General features: G+C 34.9%; 1 protein-coding gene across 8 annotated transcripts in view; it reads left to right on the top strand.

Annotated features, from left to right (window-relative positions):
- Positions 1-13,222, top strand: part of ERBIN (erbb2 interacting protein) — a 123,052-nt gene that overhangs the window by 80,739 nt on the left and 29,091 nt on the right. For all 8 annotated transcript variants that reach the window (XM_037062844.1, XM_037062839.1, XM_037062842.1 and 5 more), the window contains 6 exons: positions 1,968-2,040; positions 2,324-2,453; positions 2,773-2,888; positions 4,801-4,870; positions 10,080-10,179; positions 13,087-13,208. In XM_037062844.1, coding sequence (XP_036918739.1) covers positions 1,968-2,040; positions 2,324-2,453; positions 2,773-2,888; positions 4,801-4,870; positions 10,080-10,179; positions 13,087-13,208 — 611 coding nt within the window. The remainder of the gene's footprint in view (positions 1-1,967; positions 2,041-2,323; positions 2,454-2,772; positions 2,889-4,800; positions 4,871-10,079; positions 10,180-13,086; positions 13,209-13,222) is intronic.

The raw sequence follows: 13,222 nt of genomic DNA, 5'->3' as shown, positions 1-13,222 counted from the left end.
TTGGCTTGGTTCTTCTTCTGGGGTTTTATTCTTTTCTTTCATTTGGGCCATTTTTGTTTGTCTCCTCAATTTAGCAGCTTCCCTGTGTTTAGTTCTATGTATTAAGTAAAGCTGCTTTTACTCCCTGTCTTAGTAGTGTGGTCTGTGTAGAAAAGGCACCTCTGAATTGTGTGGGATGGAACTTTTGGTAATTCCCAAGGAGGGGTAACCCGCTTCATGCTTTGTGGCTGTGTGGGGAGGGCTCTGAGAGGGGGCACTGCAGCCACCGGGCTTCTGGTGGTTTGCCTGGTGCTCACCCTATTTCCAGTCACTTCACCCCTCTTCCTGTGTGCTACGGGCACCCTTCTAGCTGCTGCCCCAGTGGTGAATCCTGGAGTGGGTGCCTTTGGGTGTGGTCTAAGACTGTGCTGGCCCTTTGAGCAGCAAAAATCCGGCAGTTTCTTCTGCCTCCCCAACTCCTGCTGGTTTTTACAGCCAGAGGTAGTGGGGATCTATCTTCCTGGTGTTGGACTTGGCAGTACAGTATGGCTGGGGCTGGGATCATTTTCTCCCAAGGTATCCCTCCCACCCATCTTGTGCCCTGCCACCGCCTTTCCACACCATGCTGCCTCACTGCCCATCTCTGCAACTCTGCCCCTCCTACCCATCTAAATGAATGTATCTTCTTTAAATCCTTGGTTGTCAGACTTCCATGCAGCTTGATTTTCTGACAGTTCTGGGTATTATTAGTTTTGAGATCTGGTTGTAATTCTTTCTTTGACTGTGCAAGGAGGCAAAGCCTGTCTACCTATGCCTCCATCTTGATAGGAAGTCTGGAGTCACAAATCTTACTGAATTTTTTCCTGATTTGATCAGTCATACAGTTTACCCCTTTGTTGACATTACTGTGTTTTTCTTTAAGGAAACATCATTTTTATCATTGTAATAAAATTTATGCCCTGGCTGGTGTAGCTCAGTGGATTGAGCTCGGGCTGTGAACCACATGATCGCGGTTCGAGTCCCAGTCAGGGCACATGCCTGGGTTGCAGGCCAGTTCCCAGCAGGGGACTCATGAGAGGCAACCATACATTGATATTTCTCTCCTTCTCTCCTTCTCTTCCTCTCTAAAAATAAATAAACAAAATATTTTTTAAAAAATTTAATCTTTTTTTAAAAAAGAGGTTAATTTTTCCAAACTTGATTTAATTCTTTCTTTTCCTTTGTTTTATTTTGATCGTAGCCTTTAATCCGATGTTTTCAGTCTTACTTCATTTTAGACTCACTGAGAAGAAAGATCAGTTTAGCAAGTTCTGTGAGAGTATATGTTGATTTGTCCAGTTGTTTGTCTCATGCTGCATCAAGGGAATTAAATTATTTTGATAAAAGAACTGAAAAGTTAAATCTGGGTAGCTTTGTGATGTTTAAATATAGAAACCAAGAAAATACTTTTGTATATTTTTCAATTGAGCCACATAGTTGTTTTAGCTCAGTTTACATTTTGCAAATTCTGCTAAAATTCATTCAGCATTTTTAATTTTAACTTAAGCTCCATTTTATTGTTTTAGTATTTAGTGTTCATAGAATAGTTTGTTACACACCTATAAAAACTACCTTCATAGTACCATTTCTTTAATCCATGAATACCACAAGTTTGTATTACATGTTTTTACTGTACTATGGCATTATTTTAAAGAAGAGGACTATTACAGTGAATAAAGCAGATAAAAGTCCCTACTCAGTTATGACACCTACATTTCAGTGGGATTACATCATTAAATACACACTGATGTTGCAAGGTGATACGTAGGTGAAAATTGAAAATACAGGGTAGGGGACTAGAGAATAATGGGGTTGGTATGGTGTCTCCAGGTTGACTGGGAAAGTTCTTTATGATTAATGTCAAATGCAGTTTGTGCTCACACTGGACTGTTGGTTGACTTGCTTCTCCTTCAAGCTGGAAAATTACATATTATTTCTTCCTTCAATAGGTTCATTGAAGAATGTAACAACTCTTAAAATAGATGAAAATCAATTAATGTATCTACCAGACTCTATAGGAGGGTAAGATTTTTGTGAATTCTTTCAGTTCAGCATGCTATATGTATTTTCAGGTAATTGTATAAATAGCATCTAGAGGATATGTCATAAACATTTAAATAAGCAATTGATTATTGTCTGGATACATTTATAATAAAGATAGGCCAATTTTTTATTGGTGAAGTTTATCTTAGTGGAGATAAAATTTGGTTAGTTTTGTTGAAGTCAAGTTCAAATGTTCCTACATTCTTAAATGTTGAATTATATGTAAGGAATTCTTTTTTAATGTATGTTTTCTTTCTTAAAGGTTAGTATCAATAGAAGAACTGGATTGTAGCTTCAATGAAGTTGAAGCCTTGCCTTCATCTATTGGGCAGCTTAGTAATATAAGAACCTTTGCTGCAGATCATAACTATCTACAACAGTTACCCCCAGAGGTACTATAATTTAAATTTCTTTTGAATTTTTGTTTTTTCATTTTTCTAATTAATTATCGCTACCTAGTATGATTTTATTTTCTTTCAGAAATAATTACGTAACTAAGTTCTTTTTCAGAAGAATTATTAGCTATATTGATTTACAAGAGATACCTAGGTACTTTACTTCCTACATGAAAATTAATAATTGAAAAGGGAAAATAAAATTTTCTTTTATAAATGAGAAGAGTATTTTTCATAACTTTTGAAAATATTTTACTTACGTCTGTTAAGTACTAGGCCACATATATGATTCCCCAATTTTATGTTTATTTTTCAGGTTGGCAACTGGAAAAATATAACTGTGCTGTTTCTCCATTCCAATAAACTTGAGACACTTCCAGAGGAAATGGGTGATATGCAAAAATTAAAAGTCATTAATTTAAGTGACAATAGGTTTGTAATGTATTCATCAGTTGCTTTATAGAAAATATTAGATAAAATTCAGTTTTCATTATGTGTGATCAAATATCTGTGTTGTTTTCATACATATTTTATTTTTTAAATAGAATTTTTAACTGAAATGATGATCTAATTTTATCTTATGTTAATTAATATACTGTGGTTGTCACAGTTCGTTTCCTGTTGACCTTAGCTATGCAACCTTTATCCTCTCCTTTGTAGCAGCCTTTTTATTCCTAAAATCAGATCTTCACCTTAATACTGCTGTTGAACAAAGAATCTTTTACTGTAATCTTCTTTCCTCTTTGAAGAAAAAAAGTCTTCTTTTTCTGAGCAGTGGTGTATTAGACATCCATCATATAGCTTGGACAGCATAGCCAAGGTGTAGAGCAGATATTCCTAGGGTTAATAAGTTGTAACGATGTTAAGATAAGAACAGATTGTCCATAATTTTTTCCTGAGGTAAAGATAGAATACAGTAGTCCCCCGACCCACGATTTCACTTTATTCAGTTTCAGTTACCTGCGGTCAATCATGGTCTGAAACAGTCAATGGAGAAATTCCAAAAATAAACAATTCATAAGTTTTAAATTACATGTTGTTCTGAGTAGCATGATGAAATCTCATGCTGTCTCTCTGTGGGCATGAATCATTCATTTGTCCAAGTGTATGCACCCTGTATATGCTACCTGTTGTGTTTGTCACTTAGCCCTCTTTTTGATCAGATCAGCTCTCACCATGTCACAGTGCTGTGTTCACGCAGTCCTTATTTTATTTAATAATGGCCCCAAGCACAAGAATAGCAGTGCTGCCAATTCAGGTATGCCAAAAAGAAACCATAAAGTGCTTTCTTTTAGGGGAATGGTATATATGTCTTTGGAGGGAAAGTATACATAAGGTTCGATAGTATCCTTGGCTTCAGAAGAGGGGCAGAGGGCTTTGGAACTTATCCTCTGTGGATAAGGGAGAACCGTTGTACTGATAAAAGCGTGTTTCTAGAGAATTTTTACATTTTGCTTTCACAGCATCTTAGAAAGTATTCAAAACAGTCCTATGAAATAGTATAACAGATATTCCTGTTTTATAGAGGAGAAAATGAAGACTCAGATTTAAGATGACTCACATAGAAAAAAATGGGTAGAGTTTTATTGAAAGTCAGTTTTCTGACTACATAAAATATTCTGACTGCTCCATTTTATTTAAGAAAAAACACTGCCTTTAAAAAAATTAAATTCTCCTTTTGGCCCATACATTGTACCCTAAAACTAGAGCCCTAGGTTCCAACAAATTGCCTTGGCAGGTGGATATGAAAGAGTAGATAAGTATAAAATAGAAGGTAGATATATTATTTTAAATAGGATTCTGTTCTCATTTATCATCCTTACAAATATTTATATTACTTTGTTTTTACTCATTACAGTATTAAAATATAGTCTTCTTAAGTATGAAAGTGCTAGCTCATATGAAATATAGATCAATGCAGTTTTTATGACAAACTGTCACTAAGAGTGCTTCTGATAAGTTTGTTCTCTCAAAATCCAAATAAAATGTCCAAAGCAATTTTATGAGACATTCTTAATGTGTCTATGTCTTTTCATTAAGGTAGGGATAGTTAATATTTTTTCTTACCTGATACTTTTTTGTGGTTTTTAGATTACTTATTTTTCCCCCGGCCAAGTTTTTTCAGTTGAAGAATTATGTCTTAAAAACTTATTCTTTCAAAACTGGGTAATACTTTGTTTTATATCCTATTCAAAGATCTAGATTAGCTTTTTTTTCTGAATTAACTATCTGTTCCTACTTCCGTATGCAATAACATAACCTTGTTTAGAAGACCATTAGATTTACTCTCATTTTAATGTTTCTCATTTTAAAGTTTAATTTTTGTATCTATATCTTTCAACAGATTAAAGAATTTGCCCTTTAGCTTTACAAAGCTACAGCAACTGACAGCAATGTGGCTCTCAGATAATCAGGTGGGCATTCTGGTTCTGTAAACTACTGAGTTCCAAGTGCTATACAGCTACATGTTCTGATTTACATAGGCTCATTTAAGAGCAGTTATACGGGGGAAAACTTGTAAAAACATATTCTGCGTAAGGAAAATCTTAGAAAGTATTTACAGATAATATTTGTGAAATATATGTAGATTTATAGAAAATAAATCCTGTTGAACTTGTCTACTTCCTCCTAAATCCATTTTTTTAAAAGATTTTATTTATTTATTTTCTTTTAGAGGGGAAGGAGAGAGGGTGAGAAACATCAATGTATGGTTGCCTTTTGTGCGTCCCCTGCTGGGAGTTGGCCTGCAGGGAACCGGCCTGCAACCCAGGCATGTGCCCCGACTGGGAATCAAACCTCGATCGTCTGGTTCGCAGGCCTGTGCTCAATCGACACTGAGCTACTAAATCCATTTTTTAAAAAAAGGCACATTAGGAAGTCAGACACAATACTCCCTTACTTTTTAGTTTTTATAGTGGTTCTTTATGGCATAGATCTGTAGAAATTCGATAATTAATTTAAACTGTACTTATAATTAAGCATTTTCACACACCTTAAGGAGGAGACGTTTCTCAGAAATTAAGAGTTATACCTTGGGCTTATCTTTACTTGACAAACATTGAAAGCTTGTTGTAGGCCATGAACTGCTCTGGGAGCTGGAGATATACTGGTGAAGCAAATAGACTCTTTTTTTTACATTCTTACTGCATTTACATTCTCATGGGAGACAGAGAGAAACAATTATCTGTGGAAAGTTTCAGAGCTACAAAGAAAAATAAAGTTTGATAGGTATTAGAAGAGTAGCAGGGTTGCGTGTACAATTTGCCAATATTTCTCATAAATTATTGCTTAGTATTTAATTTTAAGCAATGCCTTATAGTAATTTATCTAAAGCTATATTTTCCAAAGTTTTGTATGCACTAGTTTCGTGAGGTATTATAACTTCCATGGTCACATTGACTTTGGGGACTGTATTATGTTCCTCTTTTGGATTATATTAACAACCCTGTTTTGTACTACGATAAAGAAACCCATTGCCTGTATTTTAGGATTCTCCAGACTTCTTAACTGAGGACTATTTTCAACCTAACTCTTATTAAAATCCTAGAAGTCTTAAGTTGATGTTGATCCTCACTTATGGATTAGACTGAAGTATTTATTCATTCTGTGTATTAGGGAAGGAAATACTAAATGAGGGTACCTTTGCTTTAATTAGAGCTTGAACGTAAGTGATTACGACATCTCTTAAATATGTCATTTTATATGTATGGGACTTTATCTGGTCCCTTTTAACTGAATTTGAAACTGATTTGAAGTTTTGTAGCTAGATTTACAAAGCATTGCCTAATAGGCTAGGAAGAAGGTCATTTTAATACAATATTGTAAGTCACTGGGTAGGACTAGGCTTCAGGATCAAAGAAAGAGAGCATAACTTGAGGATGTAAAGACAGGTGTTCCAGAGGAAGAGATGCCTGCAATGCCTAATTACTTCCTAGAAGAGTTGCAGGATTTAAACAAAGAAGGGGGAACAGTGTTCTAGTTAGAAGAAATGTCATGAGCCTAAGCACTTACTGGTGAATCAGGCTAGTATATTCAGTAGCTCTACAAGTGGTTCATTGTGACTAGAGCATGACCTGTTAGATGGGAGAATAGGAAATGAGGCCAAAGAGATCGACGGGGACCAAGGTCACAGAGGATTTTGTATGCCTTGCAGAGGAATTTTCATTATATTTCAAGAATGGTAAATAGGGTTTTTTTGTGTGTCAGCTCATAAATTAGTGAGTGGCTTCTGAAAGATTGTTTTAAGGATTCTTGAGCTATATGCAGGCTCAGTTGAAAATTACTGTGGTTAGAGTGCTATGTAATAAGTTGTCTCTACTAGGCTAGGACATTTTTGATAGTGAAAGGAAGCTTTATGATAATTATATCAGAAAAATGTGTAAAATGGCAATATTCTAGTCCAATTGGGCATTTGATCATTACAGTCATTGATCAGTTACTCATGTATATCTTTAGTTTAAGAGGAAGGAGTGGTCCTATAGGAGAGCGGGAACCAGTGTAACATGAGCAGGTGAATTCTATGAATAGATTGACATTTTTGAAAGTCATTTGGGGCTGCTTTGTGGGAAGATGGATTTAGCAGGGGATGGGGCTGAGCATGAAGGCAGAGGAGACCAGTTGAAGGACATTGCCATCCATACCCAAGGCAACAGAAAGTACTGGCTGAAAATAATTATAACAGTGCCAGGGAAGAGCCAGTATATTTAAAACATAACTTCAAAAGTCACATTAGTACATTTGAAGAGTGCATGTATGTGGACTAGGTAGATATTGATACCATAACCAATATAGGGAACCATCGAGAAAAGAACAATTTTTTATGGGAAGATGTTAAGTTCTAGTTAGGTATGCTGAGTTTAAAGTACCTTGGCCTCAGGGTAGCATGCATGGAACAGTTCCAGTGGCCATGAGCCATCCCGCCCCTGCAGCTTTGTTGTGGGATATGGTTTTTGTGCTCTTGGTTTCTTCATTCTTTTAATTCTAACTTCCAGAAATTTCTCAAAATTGTTTCTGAAGACAGTTTCTTTTTTTCCAGTTCCATAATAGATCATTCCTTTTAATTTGTAAAGTTTGATTTGTGACACAAAAAGATATATAAGATTTATCCTATTATCTTAAGTCACTTTTTCTAGATGGCAGTTTCATGACTTTATTTTCTCAAAACGGACTATTTAAAATTATTCTTTTAATGTTAAGGATGGCTGCATCCTGAGGAGTACTATCATGTGAATGGCTGGTGGGTTCGTAGTCTCAGAGCAGCCATAGAAGGAGAAGGGAGACTAGGTGGTAGTGGTTTCAAGTTAGGGGTGAGGTGACTGACCTAAAAGGGGTTGTATAGAACAGTGTAAATGCTGTGGAGAAGTCAGTTGAAGTGAAGTCTGAAGGGTGTGCATTATATTTGGGCAAGTAATAGGTAATTAGTTGTAAGTAATGTAAATGTAGCGATATATGTCAAAAACCAGATTAAAGCAGTTTAAGAAATACATAAATGAGGGAATGAAGCCATATGATTGTTGATTAGACTTTTAAGAGAGTTGGACAAGAAAGAAAAGGAGTAAAACATGAAGTAATTGGTAGCCAGGGATAGGGTAAGAAGGGATCCTTTAGTATTAGCATGTCTGTAGGCTGTTGGAAAGAGACTGTGTGGAGAATAAGATTGAGGATATGAGAGGGGGTTGGATGACTGAAGTGGAAGCTGGTTGAATCGTTAGCTCTGGCAGGAGTTCTTATCTTCTTGAAGGGACTTGGGTCTGTGATTGTGAGAAGAAGTAATATTGTATATGATGAAGCTCTTGGAATGTAGCCATTTCTAAACTCTTAGCAGTTCTTGAATTCTATTTTTATCTTTAAACTTTTTAAGAAGATAATCTCTTTTTCAGAATACAATTTAGGACATATAGAAGGATTTTCAGGTAACTGAGAGCCGTGTTGAAGTTATCACAATCCTGTAGTTATACCAGTTTGCTCAGTTGTGTGATACTGAAAAAGCACATAATTGTGATGATTCTGGGTTTCAGCCTTGCCAGGCCAAGTGTAAGAGGACAGTGTAGCAAGTGGACTGTCTTGTTAATTGTCAGGAAAATGGTTAGGATGAGATACAGTGAGGTACAAAAAGAGAAGCAAAGACAGGAAAGAACGATGGTGATCGAGTTGAATGTTCAGGGGTGGCAGTGGTGGTGAGGCTGATTAGCAAGTAGCGTAGGAACAGTAAAGAAAGAGAGCTGCATAGTGTCTGTGTGGCCATCCTTTGCCAGTTGTCCTTTTGCATGGCCACTCCTCAGTTTTCTTTTTCAGGGATTTGTTGGTGCCCTCATGGTGCTCTAGATTATGCTTTAGTTTCTTTCGCTGTACTTTCCTCTAGGAAATATTTATTTACTGGGCTGAAAGTATGGATATGTCATCTACATTTTACATTTCTTGAATTACCCATGACTGTGGCATAAAAGTCAGGAATAGATGAATACTACTGGAGGGCACTGAATATTAGGAAAGGGCATAAAAATGGAAGAGGCAGGGTTTATGTGCTTCAAAAGAACAGGAGATATCTCCTAAAGTTTTTATTTTAGGAGATATGAGTAGTGATCTCAGAGCATTTGTAAGCATAAGGCAGCTCCTGGCCTAGGGTTTATGAAGTGTTGGAGAAAGCAACATATATTTGAGAAGGCTTCAGGGAAGCCCTGTCTTTGGAAAAGGAGTACACTCACCATTTCCATTGTCTAAGGAGGTCAAAGAAAGTTTTCAGTGAAGAAGACATTTGTCATGCAGTGCAGTTTGTGTACTTATTGTGGAGCAAGGAGGGGGCCACAGAGGAAATGTTTAATAGGATTAATATTATAGCTAGTTGCAAGGTTTTTGTAAGAGTAAGTCCAAAAAATTAATTGACAGGGTGGCAGGGGCTGGGAGGATTGGGTAGTTAGTTTCCTGCCTGTGTGGAGTCGGCCAAGGTTTGGATTGTGGGAGTGTTAGATCAGTAGGCTGGCACAAGTATTAGTATTAAGTGAGTTGAAAGCACTTGATAAACAGTTAGGAAAAAAATTTTAAGAAAAAATGAGGGTCCAAAATAATGGGCTTTCAGTTCTACCTCTGAATAACTTTTGGTGTCAATAGTAGAGACAGGACACACAGGAGTGAAGAGAGAAGCAGATTACGGCTTACTGTTTGTTTGAAGTACTGTCTTTTCAGCTAGAAGAAACCTGCAGATAACTAGACTAAATCTTCTATATCGTTTCTACAAAAGCATCTTCTCAAAAGGGAATAATAGTAGAGTAGGGAAATGCATGAAATGGAAAGGCTTGTTTAATAGCTTTATTAAATCACTATGATAAGTAATTTGTTGAGCTGTGGATATACTTAGTATATGAGATCTTTAAAAACTTTATTGGTAATGAGATGTAATTACAATACAGTATGTGTGTGTTTTATAGTAAAAATTAAATTTTATTTTTTAGGATTTATGGGGTTTTAAATGAATGCTTTAAGTTTTATTATGTATATTTAAATTTGTTTTTATAATCTACGCATTGATACTTTATAGAAAAATGGTGAGTACTTATTCAGAGGAATTGCTGGGTGTGTATTTGCTTTAGTATTATTAAAAATTAAACCTTTATTTTCCTTCCCTAGTCCAAACCCCTGATACCTCTTCAAAAAGAGACTGATTCGGAGACCCAGAAAATGGTGCTTACTAACTACATGTTCCCTCAGCAGCCAAGGACGGAGGATGGTAGGCATTTAAGAATCTCTTTTCTTTAAAAAAATATTAATAAGTCACAGCAAAGGTGTGAAGTGAATTTTAAGTCTCAGAAATGTGCTGTTTGAAGGGAATTTGGAGAATTGGTCAATAAAATTCTCTGAAAATGGGGTAATAAGGCAATGTCTCACGGTTATAGGTGGTGGAGTTTAGAGGTATATGCATGTAATATATGTCCTTAAATAATTACTTGAAATTAAATAGCAAACATCTGTTATGTGTATCTGTATTCTAAATCACATTTATCCAAATGTTGGGAATGTATGTTACATGTTATGTCACTGGGATTATTAAATCAGGAAATATTTCATCCACTTCTGTTGTGGATGGATTAATACTACCCTTGGATCTACACGCTAGGTAGAGATAATCTGTAGGATCCTGAGTGTAAATGTTACTTCTGAGTTCTTAATTATATTTTGCCAAGAAAGGGGAATATACCCTTCACTATTGGCCACAAGTGTTTTTTCAACAAGTATGGTATTAAGGCCTTTTAAATAAGGAGCAGATTGTTTCTGATATTTGTTGTAATTTGTGTGTGTTATGTATATTATATGTGGCACTTCAAATGTAATTTTATGTATTTTTGTGAAACCAATGAAAATCTTTATGGCCTCAAGTTAATAATAAATTAACTCTTAATCCATATGGGCACTGAAGAAAACATCTAAATTAAGCATTAGTTTTAATTTTCTAAATATACCATAGGCAAATTAAATAAACTCTTAAGCTTCTGTTTTCTTATCTTGAAATAACAGTAATAGCATCTACCATTTGCAGGTTTTTTTGTAAAAAATGAGAAACACTGGTTATAAAGGACTAGCACTGTGACAAAATCAAATCACCTGTTACTATGTTTTAGCAGATTTAGCACACAGCTTTGAAATACTTAAATAGATTAAAAACTGAAGTTGTTTTATTTCTGCTCCATAACTAGTGGTAAATAATAAGAAAACTCATTATTTCTCTATGCTATTTCTTGTTCTTTGCAAGAAGAAATAAAAAATATGCTTTAAGTTATTATTTCATGGGTATATTTGATGAGACTTATTTTGGTGAAACAGAACTTTAGCTTTTGAATTAAATTAGTTGTTAAAACTTGTGAGATGTCACATGTAAATAGCTTCATTCACTGAAGGATCTGTAATTAAAAACTTAGAGAAAAAGGAAGCCTTTATAAGCAAGATTTGTCTTCCATGTATTTAAATCTGCCCCCAATCCATAGTTAGCAGTATAATTTGGAAATATATATCTGGAATAAAATATAGTATATCTAATTTTAGATGGTCAGTATTTTGTTTTATGCAAGGACTCAAATGTTCATCAGAAATTAAGTTCAAAGTTGATATGCCAATTCTGGCTTATGTCTGTACTTGGGCAGTGTAGGTAGGGAATTATAGTAAATGTTTAGATACATCAGTAGGTTGTGTATTTGTTTGCCTTAGTTGCTAGGACACAGGTCTCAGTTTTTTGCTTTTCTTCTGGAGGTGATTTATGGGTAATAGGAAATAGTGAGCATCCTGTAAATAGTATCACTATCAACTACATACTCTATTCAAACAATTGTTTTATGTGGGAATATCGAATGCTAATACTTAATAATTGTGAGGAAAGAGAAGGCATGAATTCTTAGTACAGAGCAGAGACTTTAATGTCTTATTGAAAGTACTGGCAAACTAGTAAAAAGGGCCTTTTTTAAAAAAATCAATCTTTATTTTATTTTTTCTCATTACCATTTAGTCCCCTTAACTGAGACTTCAAGGGCCATTTAATAAATATTGTAGGTCTTGTAGACCAGAGGTTTCTGTTGCAACTACTTGATGCTGCCACGTCAGTGTGAGAGCAGTCACAGACGGTTTGCAAACGAATGAGCACAGGAGTGTTCTGAGAAAATTGTGTGTGTGGGCAAATTTAGGTTTCATGTAATTTTTGTGTGTCATGAAATACTATTTTTTCCTCTAACCATTAAAAAAATTAAAACCATTCTTAGATCACAGACTACAAAAACAGGAAGTGGGCCAGACTCAATAGTTTTCTGTGCCCCGTCTTACAGGTGGAAAAAGCAAACTTGGAAAATTCCTTCTTGTTCTTTATTTTACTTTTATCGTTTCCGAAAAATAAAAAGAAAACCTGAAAAAATTAGAAAGCAATCAATATAGATATTATTCCAAAGAAAATTTCTCAAACAAAAGTATTTTTCCTTGTCATTGATCCAGTCTCCAAAGAACATGTATAATCTTTGATTTTTTTATTATGTTAATGTTGTTAGTGCTTAGTTTATCTGCTTTTGTTATTGTCATATAGAGACTTCAGAATTTTTTCCATTCATTTTTACTTGCACTAAAATAACCAAGTATGATTCATACAATGACTAAAACTACCTAAAAGTAGTTGTGAGTATAAATATTCTGTGAAAATATTTGAGTATATTTTATTTAAAGCATATATAAAAAACATGTTTTTAAATAAATATATGTAAATAAATAAAATAAAAATAATTTTTAATTCAAACAATAACTAAAACTACTCAAGCATATGTATGTATATATTCTAAAAATTGTTTAAATAAATAAAATAAAAATATATAGTTAAGTTTTAAAAGATTTTATGTATTTAATTTTAGAGGGTTAGGGAGGGAGAAAAGTAGAGGAACATCAGTGTGTGGTTGCCTCTTTAGTGCCCCCTATTGGGGACCTGGCCCACAACCCAGGCATGTGCTCTGACTGGTAACCAGCGATCCTTTGGTTCAGTCCACTGAGCAATACTAGCCAGGGTTTGACATTTTTTAACAAATATATAAAGAAAATGATGAGCAACTACTAGTTCTTCATTATTACAGTAAAATATAGTGAATATTTTTTCTTTTGCTTTTTTTCCTAGTTATGTTCATATCAGATAATGAAAGTTTTAATCCTTCATTGTGGGAAGAACAGAGGAAGCAGCGGGCTCAAGTGGCATTTGAATGTGATGAAGACAAAGATGAAAGGGAAGCACCTCCTAGGGTGAGTCTGCTGAT

Source organism: Sturnira hondurensis, unplaced genomic scaffold, assembly GCF_014824575.4.
Source record: "Sturnira hondurensis isolate 20B ecotype Veracruz unplaced genomic scaffold, ASM1482457v3 Scaffold0014384, whole genome shotgun sequence".
Classification (NCBI taxonomy): domain Eukaryota; kingdom Metazoa; phylum Chordata; class Mammalia; order Chiroptera; family Phyllostomidae; genus Sturnira; species Sturnira hondurensis.
The sequence above is the reverse complement of the archived record's forward strand: the minus strand, read 5'-3'. Positions and strand labels throughout refer to the sequence as shown.